This window comes from Acipenser ruthenus, chromosome 5 (assembly GCF_902713425.1).
Source record: "Acipenser ruthenus chromosome 5, fAciRut3.2 maternal haplotype, whole genome shotgun sequence".
In the NCBI taxonomy this organism is placed as follows: domain Eukaryota; kingdom Metazoa; phylum Chordata; class Actinopteri; order Acipenseriformes; family Acipenseridae; genus Acipenser; species Acipenser ruthenus.
The window spans coordinates 41,756,530-41,781,999 of record NC_081193.1 but is presented as its reverse complement, the minus strand read 5'-3'; the positions used below and the strand labels follow the sequence as shown (position 1 = coordinate 41,781,999).

At 39.0% G+C, this 25,470-nt stretch overlaps 1 protein-coding gene across 2 annotated transcripts in view; it reads right to left on the bottom strand.

Annotated features, from left to right (window-relative positions):
* Nucleotides 1-14,326, bottom strand: part of LOC117403049 (NHS-like protein 1) — a 129,079-nt gene extending 114,753 nt beyond the window's left edge. For both annotated transcript variants that reach the window (XM_059024200.1, XM_059024206.1), the window contains exon 1: nucleotides 13,634-14,326. In XM_059024200.1, coding sequence (XP_058880183.1) covers nucleotides 13,634-13,979 — 346 coding nt within the window. In that variant the 5' untranslated portion in view covers nucleotides 13,980-14,326. The remainder of the gene's footprint in view (nucleotides 1-13,633) is intronic.
* Between the last annotated feature and the right edge of the window lie 11,144 nt (nucleotides 14,327-25,470).

Genomic DNA, 25,470 nt, shown 5'->3' with positions numbered 1-25,470 from the left:
CTAAAGCTTTTAACCCAATGCATTTCCAGATCAATCTGCTGTGTGATAGCATGTCCAGAAAGTGTCACCTGGAGCTCTAAGGAGGATATATTTACAGTATATACAGGTTCTACATCTCAGAGCACAATCAGGTAAGCCAAAGGTTGACAGCATATACATAGATCTGTAGCAGTTATGAAACCACATCTGTACAGGAGGACGAAGTACAACAATGAAATGGTCCACATAAATTAAACTTCTGTTCACTCAGGTACTGGAGTACAATACATTCACCAAAGTTTTCGTCAATATTCAACAGAAAGGCACTCAAGACAGACTAATTGCAAGCTTGTAGCTGCATCTCTCAGAATAGGGATGGTAGTTTGATGACCTATCGTGATACCCCTCCACTACTTTTTTTATTGATCTCCTGTGCAACTTTTTTCTGGAAAATTGTAAAACTCTGCCTAAATTCTATTTTCATGGGTGGCCTCCAAATGATACACAGTAGTATTATAAAACTGATACTTTACTGCAAGTTCAAGATATATGGGATGGGACAAGCCATATGGCAGTGTAATATTGAACACATCTGAAACTTCTATACTGTAGGCATTTTATTAAATCTACACACAATATACACTTTATAATGCAGATGCAGTAATGCATTTAACATTTAACAAATACAATTTCAGCTGGTTTTATATATTGGCTGGTTATATCAAGTGCACAGATTAATGTGGTTTTAAAAGTTTAGTTTTGAAACAGGTTCAGTTTCCTGCCAAAAAATAATAAGCCTAACTATTTGAGATACTGTATATTAAGCCCTAAAATACAGCTAGCACTATACTGTAGCAGCCGTATATCATCTAAAAGCAGGATGGGTAAATTGACTGGTAATAATAAGTCATAACAACCATCAAAAGGATGTTACCCCTGATAAAGACCAGTATGAGACCATGTGGTAAAGCAATGCTTACATATCCTGTATGTGGTAAATTTATGTGATCTGTGTGGGGTCTCATGTTTAGTAACCTGACCAGTAGGATGCAAATCATAAAAGTATATTCATTTACTGAATGTAGTGTACTTTGAAATAAATATTTAAGTTTACGGTACAGTACATTAGAAGATACATATATATATATATATATATATATATATATATATATATAAATATATATATATATATATATATATATATATATATATATATATATATATATATATCCCTAACAAACTATGTAACATTTTTGAAGAAAAAAAAGCATGTAAAAAGTGGAGTAGACTGAAATGAGCAATCATTTTCAAAGAGCCTTCTTGATGTCAGGGAGCAAATTCACTGAAAGCATTAGGATCTCAGTCAGGCTTTTCACTTTCCCAGTGAGAAGTGTTGGCATGGATGCGGAGACAGAAAGAATGGACAATTTGTCCCCCAGTTGGCGACATGCCTTGATTTTGTTTAAGCAGGATGTGTTTTTGCATGTTCCTCTTCAAAAAACAGGAACAAAGCAAGACTCCCAAGAAGTTTAAGAATCCATTAAGTGCACTACTTAATTATTCATTTTGTGCTAAACAGACTTGTTTTAAGGGAGGAAAAAAAAGCCTTGGGAGTATAAACCATTGCAGAGACACTTTAAATCTGGACAGTGTGCTCTGTTCTGTTCTTAGTCACCCAGTTCAATCAATAAAATGTATGAATAAAGTGCTTTCATGTCTTCACATCATTGACTGATTCAGATTATACTACATGGAACACATAGTACTTGGTGAAAGAACCTTCAGGTTTTTTTAACGTATTTGGAGATGCCCATTAGGCATTCCCACCTGGTTTAAGAGAGGCTTAAAAGACAACTCTGAAATCAAGCCCTTTGAAAAACACACACAAGGAGCTTCAAGCTGTGAAACCTGATGTTTCCGCTTTTTTCGGTTTTAAAGCCAGCAGTTTTGAGGCTGGTCAGGAAGCACAGACGTATGAAGAAGATAACAGAATTGTCATACAGGATGAGAGGAACATCTCTACTGCCCGCTATAAAGATACAGAGCCAAAGCGGCACCAGAGTCTGTGGAAGGGCAGCACAAATTATGAAGTTAAAATCCTAATCAAAGAATTTACTTCCAAATCAGCCCCATTTGTAAGATTAACTTTAGTTGTCAAAGACAAATATATCATTTTAAACACTGGAGGGATCTAAATACATTATTTAAGGTCATGCTTTAAAAGCTAGTTTGCGTTTTAGCAATTGCTGTATTTTTTTAACTTTTTTTTGGTAATTAAAGTTGACCAAATAGCTTCAGCAGCCTGATGCATCTCTAAAATATGGGGTTTGTTTCCCATAGGTCATTTTGTGACCCATCTTCCCTGCGTTGTCCTTTGATAACTTGGGATGAGGCAGAAGTAGGACCTGCAAAAGAAAACCAGGAAAATAGGTGGAGAAAAAAAAGCACACAGGAGGGATACAGAGAACAATTAAAAGTATTAGGCTTAATCACTGTACTGAGGTTGCTCTTCAGTATGGCAATAAGGGGAGATGTGAAATTAGTTTTAAAGATCATTTTCCACATAGATGCTAAACTTGTGAGACTAAAGCAAAAACTGTTTATAAAGCAAGAGATCATTAAGGGTTTGTCTTTGCAGTAAGCTGGGTTAATAGAGTAAATTGGTTAAGTTGGTTATTTTTCTTCCTTAAATCTCAAAAGGTTAGGCCTACTTGCCAAAAGGCAAAAACGCTACTGTAAAAAAAGAAAAAGACTATCTATCTATCTATCTATCTATCTATCTATCTATCTATCTATCTATTTAAAAACTTGAATAATGAAGCACAAAAATCATGAAACAAATAAGGTTTAACATAACAAAGGTTTGTAAGTTACAACTACCATTGACTTTCACAACTATCGGGTCAGGTATGTACCACTTAAAAAAAAAAAAAGAAGAAAAAAAAACACAGGTCAGGTGTATCAGCAGCAGCATGAAATAAAAGGGTTACCACAACTATCTTACAGTACACTTGCAGTATGAAGAATATCAGGTCATGGCCAATGCATGTTTTAATAAAACTGAGACGTCCACGTGACCAGGTATTCAACGAGTGCAATTTAATTAACAGTAATATAACAATTATTTCAATGTATTCCTACCGCAAGAGATTCCGCACAGTACACCCCCGCGGGTGGTAATAAATTACAGCCAAATATATCTGTTTCAACCTGTTTAAATAATCAAGAAGACATTCTGCAGGTACTGTGGAGTCACATACTTTCTGAGCATGGATTATGCCCCATCTCTAATTCAAGATTAACATGCCCATTCCATATCTGACAGTTACAAAGTGATAGGGCTGTGTCCGAACCTTCGAAGGTTAGTCAGATGGGTTCCCTGCATGTTTTTTTTTCTTCTTCCTGTTAACAGAAACTGTTTGACAATGTGTGAATACTAAATCACACATTAAATGTCACCTACATGCAAAATTCGATATTTTGATTTGTATAATGCATATTATGTAAACAAAAGTTATTATTAAAATCCGCTACCAAATCGTTATACATTACGTACAACTCTACATGGTGCCACTGCCGTGTATGGAGCAGGGTATAGTATCCAAAGCAGTGGGCTCGTACCTCTAGTGGCTGTATTGCTTCAGTAAAATATGTACAGAATACCTAGTGTACAAGGCAGTGTAAGAGAAGTGCTGTGGTAGAATATGTTTGAAACATACAAAATATACGCTAACACTAATAATTTTAATTTCGAAAAGCCCCTCCAGCTCGTGTTAACCAGAAGCAAATTTCTTCATTCGCCGTCTCGACAGAAAAGTGCTATATAGCGTAATCTGTATTGAAAGAAATGTCTCCAAACCCCTCTGCTGTTTGGGATTTTTTTTGTTAAATGCCCAGACGACCAAAAAAAATTTGAATGCAAACTGCGACTCCTATCATGGAGGCATAACCAATCTATGGGGTCACTTGACAAGTGTAAGTTCATATTATTATTAGTATTATTAATATTTTTAGTAATAGTAAAACGTGACTGATAAGCTGTTTGGAATGGTGACTGTTAAATAAAGCTTTGTCTGCTGCAGTTGGTGCTGCTGACTGTATATATTCGCAAGCAGCATCAATTACGTGTCAATAAACAACATGCATTTTTATTTTTATTTATTTTTAAACATGATTACTGTTCTATATAACACATTTTTTAAACTACATCTGAATGTTTTATTCCATTTATATGGATTACCTGTAAAATAATAGGATTTTCAATCAAATATAAACAAGTAGCTATGGTGACGTCACCAATAAATTATGCAAATGAGTACCATCGAAGGCTCGAACCTTCCTTCGGTAATGTGTTCCGAACCTTTGAAGGTCAAAATGTACCCTTCGTTGCAGCCCTACAAAGTGAAAGTATGTATTCCAATTTAGCCCTACCCACAAATAAGCAAAAAGCAGCTTGCAGCTTCAGCTTTTTAATGTTAATTCAGCATGTTACAGTAAGGTTCTCATGCTCTATCTACATTGGCATCTCTGTGTAACTAAAGAGCTATGAATCTTGTTATTTCAGCAAAAATTCTTCAAGGTAATTTAAAATCTCATCCCAATGGCACTCCTTTAAATGGACGAGTGGCTCTTAACTCTGTGACTCATTAGACACTGGGCGTCTTCTAAAAATAACAGAGGTATCAGGAAATTATGACATCATATGACATCATATTGGAGTTTGCTATGGTACATTTCCGGCACAGATTTTAAATGACATAGTAAGCTTACAAAAAGGCATCAAACTTTTAAGTACAATAACTCTGGTCTATTTTTATTGAAATGTATACAGTTTATGAGCAAATAAAATGTAATCACACAAAGAACGTTTGTTGTCAGTACCTATTGTGACAGTTTAGTTTGTTGGGTGCTATACTGTAGCTTATGAAGACTGGCAGTGAGTCAGCAAGATTGTGAAAAGCTAAAGAAGCCTGTTGAGCTGGGAAGGTCAAGGTAGTAAAGAGGAAACCAGTAGCGTTGCAGTCGGAAAAAAACGAGTGATGCACTTATCCTGGGAGTGTCCTCTCCTAGGTTTGATCCTGAAGTTGATGGGAAGCACCAGTTTGAAAACAGTTTTATTTGTCCACTCATTTTAGACTCTGTTTTGGCACTTCCCAGCTGAATCTAAAAATAGGGCTGCTACAGTAAACGTCCTTCTGTGGGAACTAGGAGCATGCGTAACATAGTCCCATCCTCTCTCCTACTGCAGACTCCCACAGAAGTCTCACAGCTAGAGACTATATTACACTTTTATGCGAAGGGAACCACATATCAAATGACTTGTTATTACTAATTGTTGCCTCAATAACTACAGTTCTAAAATATTTTAGTATCTTCACTAAGCAATGCAGCAAATGACAGTGTGTGGTCATCTAAACCCCAAGTCAACAGAAGCCAAATGCCCACATCCCAAGGCAACTGAATAAGCATACTAACCAAGTCCTGATAAACACAAAAGTATGTTACCAAAGCGCACCCCACACACTAATACAGTAATCAATACCTTTTCAGATTTAGGATTTAGTGCAGAGAAAAGACTGCGCCTGACTCTCATTGCTTTCAGTACCCAGAGATTTAAGCCTGTTCCTGCTCTGACTCTGATTACATTACACTCAGCACCTGGAAAGTCAAGGCCTGCGTTGATCTGTACCATTTATTTAGTTTTGTGTGCAATGGTATATTATTAGAATTTAGTAACACATTTTGTAGGAAAAACTACTAGGAAAACAAAAGATAAATGTATTCTGCATTAAATATTAACCTGGTAAAAACTTTAGAAACTAGAGTAACGGGTTAAAGTGGTGTAAAAACCTCCCCCAAAAAACACAGTATTATCATGTTCTATTTTTTAAATTAATTCCAGAAGAACCCCACAGTTCAAACTTGACAGGAAACAGACAGTGAGAAGTGTAGGCAGAAACATCCTAATACAGCTTCATTTCAGAAAGTATTGTTAATCAAGTACTGTATGTTGGCTCTCACTGCTTTTAGTTTTTCTGATCCTAAGAGAAAAAAAGACTTTCACCGCCTACATGCACAGCTGCAATAACACATCATTCAAACTCAGTTCGCACTCTCTGTGATTCCATCCACCTAATTTAGAGTGTCGTTATTGTCAGGAGCTGAGGCAGCATAACGACTACCCCCTTCATCTTTCTCTCTGGTCTGTCAGAAACAAAAGGTGTTAATAATAAAGCTCAGAGAGCGAGAAAGAGAGAGTTTTCTATGGATCCTGCTGAGCTGCCAGACCCCATCTGTTATGCAAAGGCTGGTGTAGGCCAGGATTTGGTGAACATATTGAAGCGTTCACTCATTGTGTACAATAAATCCCATCCTGTATCAGCAGTGTGTTTCACAATATGCAAAAAACTATGCGGAAGGAAGCTTGGAATGTGGTTGTGAGACATGTCTTCATGTTAAGGATAATCATCAATGCCATCCTTAAAAAAATGGTTGTTTGTTGTAACCTATATACACACACATACATATATACACTGAGTGTACAAAACATTAGGAACACTTGCTCTTTCCATGAAATAGACTGACAAGGTGAATCCAGGTGAAAGCTATGATCCCCTATTAATGTAACCTGTTAAATCCGCTTCAATCAGTGTAGATGAAGGGGAGACAGGTTAAAGAAGGTTTGACAAGGATGACAGAGGTTTGAGACTCAGAGACAGTTTAAACGTTCAAAATAAAGCTTTTTAATAAACAAAAAAATACAAAATAAACAGGCACGAGGGCCAAACAAAAAGGTTTCAAACACAAAATAAACACAAAACAAAACTTACAAATAAAGTTTCCAGGCTGGGCACTGGTCAAAAAAACTTACAAAACACAGCACACACAAAAACACTTCTTCTCTTCTAGAACTCTCTCTCCCTAGCCAGGGCCTCTCCCCTGGCTTTTATCCCCTGTGGCTGGAGCCCAATTAATCAATAATTGCTGATTATTCAATTAGGGCTCCAGCCACATTCTCACATGTTTTCCTGGCAGGGAGGAATTTAACCCCCTCCCTGCCAGTCCCAACCACGTTCATAAAGACGGGGCAGTCCCCCGTCACAGAAGGATTTTTAAGCATTGACACAATTGAGACATGGATTGTGTACTGTATGTGTGCCATTCAGAGGGTAAATGGTCAAGACAAAAGATTTAAGTGTCTTTGAACGGGGTATGGTACTAGGTGCCAGGCGCGCCGGTTTGAGTGTGTCAAGAACTGCAACGCTGCTGGGTTTTTCATGCTCAACAGTTTCCTGTGTGTATCAAGGATGGTCCACCACCCAAAGGACATCCAGTCAACGGCAGGCCAGTGGTCGTCGCAACTCATCGTACCTTGATACGAATGGGGTATGGCAGCCGACGACCTAACAGAGTTCCTCTTCTTTCAGCAAAACACAAGAAATTGCGGTTGCAGTGGGCTAAGGAATGAAAACACTGGACACTGGAGGATTGGAAAAACATTGCCTGGTCTGATGAATCCCGATTCCTGCTGTTTCACGCTGATGGGAGAACTAGGGTATGGAGAAAACCACACAAGTACATGCATCCATCATGCTGCGTGTCAACATTACAGGCTGGTGGTGGTGGTGTGATGGTGTGGGGTGTGTTTTCATGGCACACATTGGGCCCCTTGATAAAAGTGGAGCAACGTTTGAACATCATTGCCAATCAGGTGCATCCCTTCATGGCAGCAGTGTATCCATCTGCTAATGGATTTTTTCAGCAGGATAATGCCCCATGCCACAAGGCTAGGATTGTCCAGGAATGGTTCCACGAACATGAGAGAGAGAGAGAGAGAGAGAGAGAGAGAGAGAGAGAGAGAGAGAGAGAGAGAGAGAGAGAGAGAGAGAGAGAGAGAGAATAGATGGGCTTCAGTGAGTTACAGGAAAATAATGCCATCTAGGGTTTCTGTGACGTCGTAAATTACGAGACCAAAGGTCAAAGGTCGAGTAATTTATAAACTGTCACAGAAATAAACTTTTTTTTTTTTTTTACGTGGTGTTTCAGTGCTGTATAGACGTTCTATGTCGTTATCCGTTAATGCTTCAGCTTTATTTGGATGATTGCCTTTACCTTTTCCCGTTCCTCTACAGTTTCTCTGAGATATGAATGTACCAGCTTTAGGCCTACATCATTCTTTTTACTAATGAACATTTCTGTAATGTGTGTATTATCGAGTGATTGAAAACGAGACATTGTGTGTTTGAATTGAAAGTAATGGTCTCGAGGAATCGAATGGGTCAAACTTCAAGTACATTTTCCTCTAGAGGAATTATCACTTTTTGACCTCACTACTGTGGTATTATGCCTTTTTTTCGAATGGCTCAGGATGCAAATATAGCCTTCATCCATGTATATACACTGCAATATATATATGATAGATAGATATAGATATATGTATATGTGTATATATATTGACATTAGAAATTGTGTCGAACTACGCGTTTCGACATGTCCATGTCTTCATCAGGTTACAAGTCAGATGTACGTGTCAAAACGTGTATTATATATATATATATATATATATATATATATATATATATATATATATATATATATATATATACACACATACTGTAACAATAAGCTTCGGACAATGTTCGTTTGTGCCCTTTAAAATAGGTGACCCAGACACAGAACTAAGTTTAGCGCGGTTGCGCACTTTTATTGACACAAATAAACAAAACCAACCAAAACAAACCTAACTAAACTAGTGCTAACTAAACTTTTCTTCACTCTTAACTAACCCACTGGACGACTAAGTTATTTACCAGCCAAAAACACTGGTTTTACACCGTTTAACAATATTCACAAGGTGCACACAGTAGCTTTTTTTTTTTTTTTATGTTTTTTGGTATTATTTTTTTATTACAGCCTAAACAACTGGGAAACTAATACGTTACCGCAAAAAAATTAATTGTATAAAAGTTCTGGAGACTATTTGCTACTGATTTTCAAAACTCATATAACCTGGTACCTACTCAAATATTCTGATGCTGTGTCTTCTGGCTTGTTTTTTCTTTTTTTTATTGAATATTCAACATTCCCTACCAGCTGATCCCCATATCAATGTGCACACTTCACATTTAATGCATGGAAAATCAATTCCTGTTACAGCAACAGATGCACAGTATTTGTGTTTAAGGCCTTGGGTCTGTTTTTCTTTAACTCCCTTCAACACTGTATGGCCAGACACTGACATTAAACCTATACTACAGATAGAAAAGGTCAAAAAGAGCCACTTATCAACTCATTCTCTTGTCAAGTTTACAATGGTATATTATTACATGATAATAGAGTTTGTGTATTTGTGACACATGACTGCAGCTGTCCCTGTCCACTAATACTAACATATTTACATTTAGAAGAGAGTATTAAAGTATTATCCAAACCAACTTAATTTAAAAAAAAGTCAAAGCTAAATCGACAGTATTGGAATAAAGTCAGCAAAATGTATTGCTAAACCACTGTTTTGATCTTACAGCTGAAATGCTTCCCTACTATCTATCAAGTGACACTGCTTTGTTGTATTAATAAAATAGTTCTAATATTTTCTAAGTCCATGAACTATGCATCAAAACCTTAGTATGCGGTATTGCAAGTTTTAGTACAATGCATGACAATTGCCAGGCGCACACCTCCAAAGAACACATGCCATTCACTAATCAGCTTGTTGCCTAATACTTTATTGGAAGGATTACCTCAGACAATCATGCATAATTCACCCAATTTGTGATTATTTCATTTTATTGCGCTTTCTGATGGCTGAAATGTCATCTGAATTAGTTTACAGGGTTTGTTCTGTCTATAGCTGAAAAATGCTTCTTAAATCAACCCAAATAGGAAGTCTGATATGCCTTATCAAAATATTTAATTCATGCACCACAAACCTCTTGCCTATAGATGTTTACTTTAGGTCTTCAGGTCAAACCCACTTCAGTACTTTTTGTCAGCAGGGTCAAACATACAGCTGTAGAAAATTAGGTCAAAATCTACATATGGGTTACATAACACCGTGTAACAATTTTTTATTTTTTTTTTGGTTCCTGGGTAGTAAGTGTTATTTCCTAATTGCTTATGCCTCGAAAGTATAGAAAATGGCTATTATTCCCCACAAACTTTGCTTTTGTGACCAGGACAGTGATATTTTGAAATTTACCTATTTTCCAGAACATTCCAGATAGATTCAGTGCTGAGTAAACTTGGAGTAACTTCTAGAACTTTCCAGTAATATAAATAGTAGTATAAATACAGGGGCCTTAAGCCCACCAGTTCAGTTTAGTTCCAGCTGCCTAAGTGGATACATATCTGCATTTTTCTGAGATGGCATCAAGAGGCTGCAAGCATCCGGCAGATGCATTTTGCTATGTCTGCGGCCAATTTATCAAGACAAGAGTGAAAAAGTACTCCATGGAAGCATCTGCTAAGATGCGTGAGGCGGGACTGGCCACAGCAGACCGAGTTCTCTGTGGGGAGGAACAACGTCAAGTGGGAGCCACTGGTGGACCCCCGGAAGGTGCTGATGCCACCACTGCACATCAAATTGGGCCAAAACAATTTGTCAGAGCTCTAGATAAGGAGTCGGCAGCCTTCAAGTACCTTCAAGACTTCTTCCCTAAGCTGTCTGAGGCAAAGGTCAAAGCCGGTGTCTTCGTCGGACCACAGATAAAGAAGATCCTGGAGTGCAATGAATTCCCCAAGAAGCTCACTAGTAAGGAGAAAGCGGCTTGGAACAGCTTTGTCGCAGTGGTTCGGGGCTTCCTGGGCAATCACAAGGCCGAAAACTATGTGGAGCTGGTTGAGACTCTGGTGAAGAACTACGGCACAATGGGCTGTAGGATGTCCCTCAAAGTCCATATCCTTGATGCTCATCTTGATAAATTCAAGGAGAACATGGGAGCGTATTCGGAGGAGCAAGGCGAGCGCTTCCACCAGGATATACTGGACTCTGAACACCGCTACCAAGGACAGTATAACGAGAACATGATGGGAGACTACATTTGGGGGATGAATCGTGAAAGTGATTTACAGTATAATCGTAAATCTCGAAAAACTACTCACTTCTAAATCTTTTGTAGTCATTGTTGTATTACTTTAGTATAAATACATGTTAATTTGGATTCATATGTTGTTTTTTTCTGACTTTATGTGAACGAAAAGACACAAATTCACCCGTTTTCTCATTGGAAATAGGTAAATTTCAAAATATCACTGTCCTGGTCACAAAAGCAAAGTTTGTGGGGAATAATAGCCATTTTCTATACTTTTGAGGCATAAGCAATTAGGAAATAACACTTACTACCCAGGAACAAAAATTGTGTTACATAGTGGTAATTGTCACATTCCACAAATATATTATTATTTTGTTTTTATTTACCAGATTTTTACACAGCATGATACTCTTGAGTTTCGAACAGCATATAATAGATTGAGCAATTGTCATTCAAATCCATAATCTGCATGTAAAAAAAAAACACGATACTGGAAACATGGTTCATTATGCTTGCCTGACTTACACAAGGCAATGGAGAGTCATGCAACACACTCTTAGTTTGAATCATGTTACATGACTAATAAGGTAGTTTCTGATTTTGCCTTCGACTTTTCCTGAGTATACCCATACTGAACATTCCTTTATATGTTTATTGTGAGACTATTTATGAACTCTATATAACCCTGCTGTATTACAGGAGCTTATTTTGCTAGTCAAATGCCAACATGGGGCTTGGAGGGGCATTCACTAAAATAGCAGGAATAGATTTTGTTACATACTGTCGGCCTTGTGTGGTATGTGAACACTGCATTGTAATTTCCAACAAGTGATCAACAGTGTGCAGTCAGCCACTTCTGGCATTGCATGTTCTTTAAAAAAAAAAAAAAAATCAGCCTTACTAAAATGTTAAATAATGTGCCATATGATAAATTATAACTGCCAACAGTACCTCTCCTATTACAAATATACATTGATGGACCATTCCTTGAAAATGTCAGCCCACTGTGCAGAAATATGAATGCTTGAAACACATGCAAGTTATACATCTGTTTAAAAAGGATTGTCTCATGTTTTTATACCTCACATATAAACCAAATAAATAGTTAATTCATCATTTATGTTTGTGGTCTAACAAACATGATCAGTGTTGTACAGATGGTTTGCAACACAGAGATATTTTCAGATCATGCACAGGATCTATAAGTTTGCCAGTCAGTCACACACCAGCTAATCCTTGCCCTGAGGTGATCAATCAAGGCTGTGTGCCTGCTGTGCCCCTGTAAAGCTGCAAAAAGCAACAGCCTGATATTAGTTGCGCCTCAGACACAAACAGAGGTTTTGCAATCTTCCAACTCCCTCACTCCTCCCAATATCCTTTCACAAAACATTCAAGTCAGCCTCAAAGAAAGAAAATGTCACTGTACACAAAGTGGAACTTCTTTCCATCCTTAATAGTAGTTAGTCGGAGCTGTAAGAGTTTCTAAGATATACTCAACTCAAGACTTATACCACATTGCAAGGTAGACTACAGCACATGTTGATTGTTTTGCTGATATAACTGGTTTCTTCCACACTATTGGAAATGCTGTCAGGTTTGCATCATGATCCATGCAACATTGGCAGCCCTCAATAACACAATACTCCTAGAGTATTTGGACAGTGTATACTGTTGGTATACTTTACATAAATGTTGTGAATGTTGAGGCAAGATTTAACACCCCAGTGCGTTAATAGGATGGGGAAAGCCAAACCACTATTTTCCATTACCCAATATTTAATAAGAAACTATAAATATAATACATTATATAAACATATTACCTAACAAAGAAATACAGCTCGTTTTCTACGATACAAAAAACACACATACAGTAGGGGAATGTAGATTTTAGAAAATAAGTTTGCATTACAAAATGTTCAATACTAATATAATTGCAATGTATCACATTTATTGAGGGAGCTTTTCAGCTGGTTGACTACAATGTCTAAACGTTATGTTGAACAGGACTGGCTTCAAATAAAACCAGTGTGTGAAAAAACAAAGTTTCGGACACGCTGCCTTCAAGCTGTTGTCACACAGATGGTCAATGAAGGATTGAAGATCTAGCAAGTTTGGCAGGTCTCAGAGAGCCTTAAAGAAACAACATTAGCATACAGCACTCGCTAGAACAGCAGATACTTTTACAAGTAAAACGTAACTTGCCTGCACATGGCACTGTGCAATCTACGAAATCAACGTAGACCCATGTTGCCAATCAACTTAAAAATTGCACAGTAGCACTGACAGCTTAATTTAAGGATACTAAACAGTTACAAAGTGCTTCATTTTAAGTGCTTCGTGTCAAAAGTTTATCAAAACATAAAGTAATCAAACACAGCTAATAATAGCATAGCATCTGTGGTGTTCTGCTTTCATTAAATGTTTGTTTGACAATTCAAACATAACACAAACACCACTATCAAGACAAACGAGCAACAAATACAGTAAAAGGAAAACCAATACACAGTAAACGTAAAAACAAACGGGTCCAGAAAAAATATTGGAGTAATTTCCCTAACAGAAAAAAAGAGAAATGTTTATGGAGATCAAAATCAGCACAATAAATAAATAAAAATGCAACTTACGGATTTTGATTTTCTTGTTGTCAGTCTTGTAGAATGTACTTTGTAAAATTTCCAGGCGGTTCTGTATTCGGTTTGATTTCTCCCGTACAAATCCTGTTTCTCTCTCAATCTCCAGAAAAATATTACTGGCATGTCGCGACAAATCAGAGAGCTGTCGCAAGACATTGGTCAAAGTGTTACAGCAAACCTCCTCCAAAGTTGAAAACATTAGTTTTTTCTTAACTTTAACTCGATCCACAAGCACTTTGTTAACCTCACCGAGATCACCTACTATTATTACCCTGTAGTCCTCCTCCTTCAACCTGCTTAACCGCTGGGGTTCCACTGTCCTCTGATGAAAAGGCATTTTCCAGTAACTTTATGAAACGTAATAAATGTGAAAGGCAGTCCCCCAATTTCTCTTTAATTGTAAGTGAAAGTTGCACAGGTTTATGCAAATTGTAATATAAACACAGTAGGTCCCTCCATGATTTGTAAATTTTTTTAAAAAAAGGATGCAAAATGTAGCATCTGGTGTTGTATAAAATAAAGTCTGCCAAACTCGGCAGTCAGGAAAGAGTCTGAAACCCACACTACAGAGACTGGTGCTGCGAGTGAGATGGAAAGCCTGGAGCATACGCTAACACCTGTGGATACCGGAGGTGGAGCTCTCATCAGCTGTGCGCACAGAATTTTCTCCATGAAGAAAACGCGGAGAATTACCTGCAGTTCCAACGAGTTTTAACTGAAGCGGAGCCAGGGTGACTCAAGAAAAAAGGAGTCAGCTGATGGATTTATTCAGCTTCTGTGACAGGAGAAGCATGTGGTAAAAGCGTAACTGTAAAACATGTTAAATACATATGGTTTTAAATAAATTATAATAATAATGAAAATATACTTATTGGGATGTATTTTTTTTTTTGTATTTTTGTGGAGATGTACTAGTTAGTAGTTTTATTAGTACTGGCAGTAGTGGGGTTGTTGTTGCTTAAGTAAAACAAGGCATTATTAAACTTATGGTTAATCATGGTAAAGCAAGGTACATTTACAGCATAAGCATGCAATAGCACTGTAAACTGCAGAATTGCTGAGCAAAATTTACAAAGGTAAACATTGAAAGAGAAATTCAATAACAGCAACAACAACAACGCTAACATTAAAAAGTATAGTGGGGGTCTTTTGGTAGTAGCTAAGGCCATTAGGAAAACAAAAGCAGCTGGTTGAATGCATTAATGAATCTAAAAGAGACATACACTTTATACAGTATCATCACATTTTAGTAGCTGTTTTATACTTTTATGTTTGATCATTTTTAATTGTGCTTACTAACTATTCCAGGAGATAGAACTGTATCCCTTTTCAACCACTGGGTCTGCTTCTGAAAAAAAGGAAGTTTTTGTAGTGATTTTTAATGTATAACTAGCTCACAGTTGCCGCATTGCAGCAGAAGAGAAGCAGAAATTACAGTTGGACACTCCTATTGGTTATTTCTAAAACCAGTGGGTTTCAGAAATTCAGCCTTTCAGAAGAAACCCCAACGCTTTAAAAATAATTCTAGTTAGTAAGCCAAGTAAATAAAGATCTAGCAGCAAACAGCAACAGAGAATTATACAAAACATAGTATATTAAATAGGCAAGAAATTATATATCTAAAAATGTAGATCAGTATTCCATTAAGATAAAAACATAAAGAAAGTTACAAATGTGAGGAGGCCATATGGCCCATCAATGCTTGTCCGGTTCCTAGAAGCTGATCAAAATAAAAAATGTAAACAAAATGTGATTTCAAATGATAACACTATTTTTGTTATAATTATAACACTACAGAAAACACACATAAACCTAATATTAGCAGCAAGGTATTATTTAGTAACAACCCTGTAAAAGCTATTTTTGAAACTGTTAATCTCTGTTGCTGTATTTAATGGTCCATCATTAAGTGTTCTTCTCCTTCTTAAGTTTGCTCTTACAGACTGGAACTAGGTAATGACACTAGGTAAGTGTACACTCTTGCATGCACATGCCTTTCTAATGTAATAATATCAACACAACCCATTTTTAAGTTGTGTTTATTTAAAGATGTTATGGTACATTAACTCTGGCAAGTGGACATTATTCTCCTTTCAATGGACTCCATAAATTTACCTGGAAATAATTTCATGTCTTCCAATTTCAGTAAAACCTGTCTTGGTAGTCTGCATTACAGGAACCCATTTTGGGGGGTAAAATGAAGAACAAATATTGCAACCAGTCGTCGTGTGTCAATTTTAAAGTTTGTAATATAACACACAAATGCTCTAGGATATCTCACAGTGAGGGGACAAGGGACAACAGGGACAGTGCAAATTAATTACTGTGGCCACGTGTCTCAACCAAAAACCCAACCAAAGGGAGAACACTTCCATTAGTTCTATCGCAATGTTTCCCAAACCATTCCTGAGGACCCACTGTGGCTGCTGGTTTTCATTCCAACTGAGCTCTCAGTTACTTAACTAGACCCTTAATTGAACTGATAACGTACTTAATTGGACCTTTTTTAATTGTTTTCAGCTCTTAACAGTTGCATACTTCAAGTTAGCTATAACATTTTAGAAATAACTTGAACTCTGCAACTGTTTAAGAGCTGAAAACAATTAAAAGGGTCTAATTAAGCGAATTATCAGTTCAATTAAGGGTCTAGTTAAGGAACTGAGAGCTCAGTTAGAATGAAAACCAGCAGACATTGTGGGTCCCCAGGACCTGGGTTGGGAGCCGCTGTCGGATAAAAAAGGCTGGTTCCAAATCGCTGAGTGTAACCTAGCTTTTTTTCTTGATGTTTTTTTTTTTTTTTTTTTTTTTACCTCATTTACCACAACTCTCCACATAAATTGTATGTTTGTTCTCCCTAATCTTGCTGTTTCCATGTATTCTATTCAAACATGTTTTTGTATCTGGTTTAAAGTATTAACTAACACTCACTAAAGCTCATGCCTGCCACCTACTGCCGCCTACAATGATTGCATTATTTATTTATTTGTTTATTTATTTCTTTTACATGTCTGTGACTTTTTACTCTTAAACACTGACTAACAGTACGGCAAGATTTACATATCTTAGAACAACCTATTTCCATGAAACCCTGGTGGTGTTTAGATGTGCCTTTGCTGCCTGCCTGGCCCGGTGGACACAAAGAGGTCTATTCTGGTTTGGTTTACGCGCTGGAAGAAGGGTTTATATGCCCACATGTGGTATTGTATTTACCATTCATGGACTTGTAAACCCTTCTTCCAGCGTGTAAATCACGCGTAAACCAAGTCAGAATAGACCCCAAAGTGAACAAACCATACTCTTGTACGCAGGGCTGGATTAAGAATTCCCAGGGCCCTGGGCACATACTAGATACATTTACCTGTTGAGCAGCTTCGAATATAGTAAGAAGCTGTTGTATTTCTACCGTATTTTCTTCTGCCTGTAATTTCTCAAAATTACCAGCTCCAGATGGGCCGTCTTGCTCCTCGTCGTTTTTTCCAGCCACTTCACAGCTGTCTTGTAGGGGCTTGTCTGTTTTTTTTGTTTTTTTTTTTGTAAAAACAAGCTAAGCTTTGGATTTTGTTGTACTAAAGCTGCTTCTTTTAAACCTTTTCCTTTTTTTTGTTTCCGTTTAGTGCCCCCACTTGAGTAGCGACAGTTGGTAGCCAAATCCATGATTTACTAATTAACATATCAGCAGCAGTTAAAATACGTCTTTAAAGTGAGCGTGCGCAAGCACACAGTGGTAGTACATTAATTTACATAGCGTTCCACTAAAAACAGGCAGGTCGCGTGTCAAAAACGCTTAAACCATTTTCAAGGGAGGGGGGTGTCAAGTGTTATTAAATAAAAACTGTTAACAGTATTTACTGATCTTACAGTGATGTACACATCATACATATACATTCTAATGCTCTGTAAATAAAACAAATGGAAGATGAAACATGTAACATCTTAATTATGGAGCCCCTAGTTTTCTGGGGGCCCTGGGCCTGGGCACTGTAGGCCTGCCCCTTAATACGGCTCTGATTGTACAGTGCGTGCAGACCAATACTTTTTTTTGACATATTATGGCAACTTTTGTCCAATGCCCTTTACCCTGGCAATGGAAGTAATCATTAGGGCATCAAAATGGGTAGTGGGAGGAGAGCGCTTGGCTTCTGGAATGTGACTACCACCAATTCGAGCATACATGGATGACATGACAACCACGACTACAACAGTAGCCAGCACTAATCGGTTATTGGGCAAATTAACCAATAACATTGAATGGGCACGAATGCAATTCAAACCCACTAAATCAAGGAGCATCTCTGTAATTAAAGGTAAAGTAGTAGATAAAATGTTCTACATTAATGGTGAGGTATTACCAAGAGTGTCTGAGAAGCCAGTGAAAAGTCTTGGGAGATGGTACAACGGGGATCAAAAGGACACAGTTTGTGTGGGAGAAGTTAGACAACAAGCAGTGGAAGGGTTGATGAGCATAGACAGCAGCGCTTTACCAGGCAAACTAAAACTTTGGTGCTTTCAGTTTGGTCTACTGCCGAGGCTGCTGTGGCCACTGACTGTGTACTGAGTTTTCTTTGACAACAGTAGAAGCAAACAGTGCAAGCTTTAATCAGTTCATACATCAGGAAATGGTTGGGAGTTCCACGCTGCCTCAGCAGAGTGGGACTTTGTGGTAAAGGAATACTGCAGCTACCGCTCTAACCGAGGAGTTTAAGTGCACCAAGGTCCGACTGGAAATTAAATGAGTTGAGTCACGCGAAAAATGCATAAGGGAGGCAGCACCTCTGTTGAAAACTGGAAGAAAGTGGGTGGCAAAGAAGGCTGCCCTTCGAATCGGTGATATCATGGAGCAAGTTCAACATGGAAGAGGGGGTCTTGGTCTCAGTTAAGCTCCTCCTACATGTCCTTTTGACAGGATGTAAGGTGGCTCTTAGCCAAGGATGGTTTACTTGGCGCCATAACCAGGTGCTGTGATGTTTGACCTTAACATTGGAAGACAAGCGTAACATGACCAATAAGTTGCCACCAGTTCCATCAAAACATTACACACAAAAGACAACATTCCTCTTCCCAGGAGAGCAACCGCCAAGAAAAGGTGTTTAAACCAAGCCTTGCCCAGGACAACTGGAAGCTGCTAGAGACTGGAAAACGCTGGCAGATGTTTGTCAACGGCTTATTTTTCCACCAGAGATTGCCACCACTAAACTTTGACCAGATATTTTCTTGTGGTCTGGATCAGCACGCCTTGTTCACCTGGTAGAAGAAAGAAACTGTGGTATGCTCAACTAGCTGCTGAAGCGGAACAGCGAGGATGGAGAGTCCGGGTTTACCCAGTGGAAGTGGGTTGTCCAGGATTTGTGGCACACTCTACAACCCGGTTTCTCAGAGACGTCAGATTCAGTGGCCAAGAGTTGCGTCGCACAGTGAAGAACTTATCTGAAGCAGCAGAGAGGAGCAGCAACTGGCTGTGGTTGAGACAGAAAGATTCTGGTTGGGGATCTCAAGCACAATAGAAAGAAAGAAACGCTAATGTATGGGTAAGTAAGCTGGGCTGAGTTGAGTGGGGGACGGAGGGGGGTGATGCTGGGACGCCAAAATCATAGTCGAGCCCTCTTGAGGTGTCGTGGGCTAGTTAACGGAACACAGAGGATGGAAGGTGCCCATTGTGGTTGATCCCCGGAGCCAGCATCACAGCCGTTGTGTGTGCTAATGTGCTAGGGAGGCAAAATAGCTGATCCCTGGAGCCAGCATTACACTTCAGCTATCAACACCAGGCAGGATATCTACATCATATGGAAGGAAACGCAAATGGATGGAGACACAGATGGATCACATTAGTTTACTGTAAAGCTGCGTCTTAGTTGGTGCTTATCTTGGTGAGAGCCGAGTTCAAATCAGCATGAAGTTTTAACATCTACTCTCATGTAATGGAAATCAAATAATTATATATATATATAGTTCCGCAATTGTTGTCCATGGCAGTTTTTGTTAGGCAATACATTTTAATACTGTGTAAATCTGTATTGATAGTCTATCATATTTGAAATATTACTGCATTGGTGGGACAGACTGTTTTAATAACACCTTTTTACATATTTTGAAAAATAAAACAATTATCTGTACAGATATATTTAATTTACGTAAGTTACCCTTAGAGGATTCATCACACAGCACACACACCCTTCCCAGCTTTCCTAGAAAAAGGAGGACAGGACACGTTTCTGAGTCAACTTCCTCATCAATGTTTTTAGTGTATTTTTAAAGACAAGATGGTTGTCAGTTCAGGGATGCCAAGATATTAGTAATCCAGGGTTTATAGTGGAGAAGAATGAGCTTTATCAGCCTCACCAGAAGTCCCTCTGTACATTTGTTGCTTCCAAACTTTTATTTGTGTGTGTCTATCTATCTATCTATGTTATATAGACACAGAGTCTTTGGACATATTTAATCTATGTACAACAATGGTTATTTTTACAGGAGGTGAGCTGTATTTTGTATGGAATCAAAAGAATGATAAGGGAAGGCTAGTACAAGTTGTTAGGTCAGCTCAAGAAGCAGATGAAATCTTCAGACAATTTCATAGCAGTGCTATTGGTGCTCATTGTGGCATTTCCAAAACTAAGGATGCCATACCAATATGTTACTACTGGCCTGGAATGACTCAAGACATAGAGAAATGGGTAATCTTTTTTCATATATTTTTAATGTATCACAGTCTTTTTTTGAAGCATTCTGGTGGAATAAAACCCTTGACTGTCAAAAAATGAAGACTTCTATAAAGCAATGCCCAGAATATTGTCCAATATTGGTACTGTATTTTTTTTTTTCCTACAAACTGAATATACACATCTTTGTTACTACTTTTTAGATTTGAGCGTTTAAGGTTATCTTTTATATTTACCAACAAATATTTGTTTCAGGCTTTTGTAATGTTTACAGTTTAATTACCATAAAGTGTGGCCCAAAAAATAGACCAGAGACCAGTCATCATATATTTAATGGACACTAGTACAACTAAACTGAGGAGACACAACCTGTGAAGTAATATTTAATAGGCCCATTTATTTTATTTGTGTGTAATGTCAATACCTGTCTAAGTAATGTAAAATAAGTCGCCAAAGTAAGGTAAAAAAATGCTCCTTTTTCTCACCACATATTTTTTGAAGACCCCAGGCACTTTTATCCACACATATCTATATTACAGGATGTCAGAGTTTAATAACAATTAACTTGTTTTGTCAACATGGAAATATACTAGGGAACACACTTATTGTGACGTCTGAATCATTGATATAAAATTATTTATTTATGTTTTTAAAATGGAACATTTGCCTGCAATTTATTTTTTTATATAAAATTTAAAAATCTGTGATTTGAACCTATAACCTTTAGTTTGCAAGCGTCATATCTTACTGTTAGTGCTACACAATTAGTTGAAATAGCAAGCAGTATTTTGAAATATGAAGTTAACCATCTGTGGCAGGATAGCGGCAGAGGGAAGACAGAGACAGAAAGTGCAGTGAAACAAATATTTTAATTAACAAAACAAATAAAAAGGCACGATGGCCAACCAAAAAGACAAACACAAAACAGGCTTTAAACAAACCCCAAAAAACCCACTCACTCTCTCTAACACACGTCTTCTCTCTGTTACAAACACTCTCCTCCTAACAAACCCAACCACTCCCTTTTATACAGGTGCCTGGGCTAATTGGGCAATTCGCACCTCATTAGCCCAGGCACATTCCACACATACTCACTGAACCACACCCCAAACTCACTCACATCCACTCTAAACAATACAAAAAACACAGAACCACCACAAAATAGGCTGCACCCCATCACACACCTCCCCTCCTTGTGTGCAGCACAACATGGCCTAAATGGCCACCTACCCCCTCAGTCTCAAAGTCCCAGAAGAGGGGGAAGCACAGTGTCCATGGGGGTGGCCATGGTGGGAGGTCCGGCACCCCCCAATTCTTCGTGGCCAGCATTTCCCCTCCGTGGGGCTCCGACCACACGATCACCGGCAGCGAAACTGCTGCGAGGGGAGCTGGTCTCCTGATCTCCCCCCCTTTCTTCATGGCCGGCAGCTCCCCTCCGTGGGGCTCCGGCCACAGTGTAGCGACCCCAGGCGAAGCAGGACCCTCAACGACCCCAGGCGAAGCAGGATCCCTGGCGACCCCAGGCGAAGCAGGATCAGCGGACCCTCGGGAGGCGACGGCAGCAGCAGCGGACCCTCGGGAGGCGACGGCAGCAGCAGCGGACCCTCGGGAGGCGACGGCAGCAGCAGCGGACCCTCGGGAGGCGACGGCAGCAGCAGCGGACCCTCGGGAGGTGGAGGCAGCTCCTGCCCCTCTCCCTCAGGTGGTGGTGGTGGAGGCAGAGACAGCTCCTGCTCCTCTCCCTCGGGTGGTGGTGGTGGAGGCAGAGGCAGCTCCTGCTCCTCTCCCTCGGGTGGTGGTGGTGGAGGCAGAGGCAGCTCCTGCTCCTCTCCCTCGGGTGGTGGTGGTGGAGGCAGAGGCAGCTCCTGCTCCTCTCCCTCGGGTGGTGGAGGCAGAGGCAGCTCCTGCTCCTCTCCCTCGGGTGGTGGTGGTGGAGGCAGAGGCAGCTCCTGCTCCTCTCCCTCGGGTGGTGGTGGTGGAGGCAGAGGCAGCTCCTGCTCCTCTCCCTCGGGTGGTGGTGGTGGAGGCAGAGGCAGCTCCTGCTCCTCTCCCTCGGGTGGTGGCGGCGGGAACAGCAGCTCGTCTCCCTCCGGTGGCGCTGCTGGCTCCTCCGACAGCGGGGGTTAGAGCTGTTGGCGCTGCCGGCTCCTCCCACTCACTCTCTCTCTAACACTCACTCTCTCTCTAACACTCACTCTCTCTCTAACAAACACTCTCCTCCTAACAAACACTCTCCTCCTAACAAACCCAACCACTCCCTTTTATACAGGTGCCTGGGCTAATTGGGCAATTCGCACCTCTTAGCCCAGGCACATTCCACACATTCCACACATACTCACTGAACCACACCCCAAACTCACTCACATCCACTCTAAACAATACAAAAAACACAGAACCACCACAAAATAGGCTGCACCCCATCACACCATCTTATAATTCTCAGGAGACTACATTCTGATCTATAACGTTTTTGTAAGATGCGGTAGGTTAGAATTCCCTCCCTGCCTAATTGAATTCCATGTGCAGCACGTAGCTAGTCCTTTGTTCCTGTTTATGTACCAGTGTGAGGACTCATGACTGTGTGGCTATCCAGGGAGAGTGAACCAGATGTTCAACTGAGGACCACTGTGTGTTAACCACAATCCTGATGTTTAGTAAGGGGTATTAGTTTATGGGATTTTAATCCCATAAAAGTTTATTTAGAGGGAAGTGTCAGGGAGACTTTGTTTGTTTGTTCTGTTTTGAACTGTTTGTTTTGCATTTTTGTATGAAATATTTTTGTATGTGTGTGTCCTCCCACACTAGGGTTACCATTGCTGGTACCCTAGTGGCAGCCACCTACCACTGCAACTTGTTGAGTGGCGTTTTCAATCTCAACCTGTGTGTCTCTCCTCAAATCAGCAGATATACATACAGTAACAGAACACTGCTGTTACAGTGGTATACAAAATATTTGCACTACAACATAACAAAGGTGTATAAACAAAAGTTTCATATGGTAAAATACTGTAGAGGGTACGCTGCAATTTTCCAATCAGACTTTGTTGTTCAAACTGCTCTTCAAATAAACCGAAACATACTGAGTAAAAAATAAATATAAAATACCCAGTGTGAACAGGACCTTAGTCTGTGTCATGCACATACTTTATAAAAATCAACCTTCATGTTACTAATAGGCACGTTAAGTTACAAACAAAGCACACCTGCTCTTATTTATCTACTGTTGTTGACATCAGGGAGATCAGGGGACGTTTTTTCAGGCACCACACTTTTGAACTTATTAATTAGCTCTACAAGGGTCAACTGTAATTCAGTACCGTAAGAAATAATACAAATGACTCTGTTGTCCATGTAAAGTGCTGTCGCTACAACAGAACACAGAAAACCCCTGTATATACAATATGTTACAGGAATATAAACAATGTCAAGCTAGCTATCTCATCATGTTACCAGATTGGCTTTCTGAGATATAGGCAGCACCCTGATCCTGTCTTACTTTTGGAAATAAATGTATTGCCATTCAAAGCATGTTTTTGTGTTTCTGGAGTTAAAACAAAGATTTAAAACAAGTAGACACACTATGCAAGTTTGACATTTCAAGAAGCTCCACTGCCTGAAACATATGGAGGATACCAAATAATACAACCATAAGACTATGCTATTGTCAGCGGTCTAATTTGGTATCCCTGGTGTTTCTCACTGTAAATGCACCCAATATCGCTCAAACCCTTTGTGTGTGATAATGGGGCACAGGTAGACACACTGTGCAAGTTTGACATTTCTAGAAGCTCCACTGCCTGAAATATATTGAGGTTACCAAATAATACAGCCATAGACTGTGCTATTGTCAGCTGTTTAATTTGCTATCTGTGTTTCTTATTGTGTATACACCCAATATCAATCATTTGTGTGACATAACAGCACAAGCCACAACATTAAATTAATTCTCACTTTCGAGAAAACTTTCATGATTATTTACTTTCAACTTTTAAAATAAAAAAATACACAAAAATATGCTGCTTTGAAATCGGCATAATCGTTTATAAACAGGTAGGCAGCACAGTTAAGACATTAAACATTCATTGTTTAAAGATTGTTTTAGCTGCACAGGGCAAAGACGTTTTTATATGTCTTTGGGGCGCACGTTTACCCAATTATCAATTAAATCAAAGTAAAACAGGTATATGGGCAATAGTAGACATAACAGTTAACGATATATGCATTTTACTGTTTTCAAATATTGTAAAATAATGTTTGGTGTTCGCAAGCCTCTTCATTTTACCGCAAAGTTAAATATATTTTGTTGATTTAAAAAGTCATCATGGTTTGAATAGATGCATAGAATCACGGATTAACCAAATTAGTTGTTGCAGCTAATTGTAAATCTAATCCATCAATAAAATTCATAAACAACGTGCAGTTTTCTTTCTAACTATCGAGTGTAGCTGAAATAATGAGCTATTGTTTTGTTAATATGTCAAACCGTCAAGTCGTCTTCGGTTTTTAATATTGTCTAATGTCTAATGTTGTCTAATACCGTTTATTACTAAAAACTAATTGAAGAGGGGGGCGGGGGGAATCATTTAGCACCAGTAGGTTCTCTGGTGCTAAACTTTCAAAAAGGTTTGCACCCCTGATTATAGTTTGCAGCTCTCGCAACTGTAACTGCACGATTGGCTGCAAGCTGGATCTGCGTTGTAAATCATGCAGCTAGTTAGCCGATCAGTCGGATGCATTGCACATAACAGCAGATCTGCAAGAATCAACGTAACTCGAACGACTGCGATAGTACATGTAAAGTGTGTAAATACATGGACAAAAGTAAAAATAAAGTTTAAACATAAGAACAACACATCCACTAAAAACTAATACCTACTGTAAAAATAGCAACGTTGTTTATGGAGTAGCCTGTGAAATGTGATGAAGTAACAATATGTTGGAGAGACTGGAACAACTTTATATAAAAGAAGTCAGAACCACCTTTCATTAATTAGGTTATCTGGTGCTAAACTTTCAAAAAGGTTTGCACCCCTGATTATAGTTTGCAGCTTTCGCAACTGTAACTGCACGATTGGCTGCAAGCTGGATCTGCGTTGTAAATCATGCAGCTAGTTAGCCGATCAGTCGGATGCATTGCACATAACAGCAGATCTGCAAGAATCAACGTAACTCGAA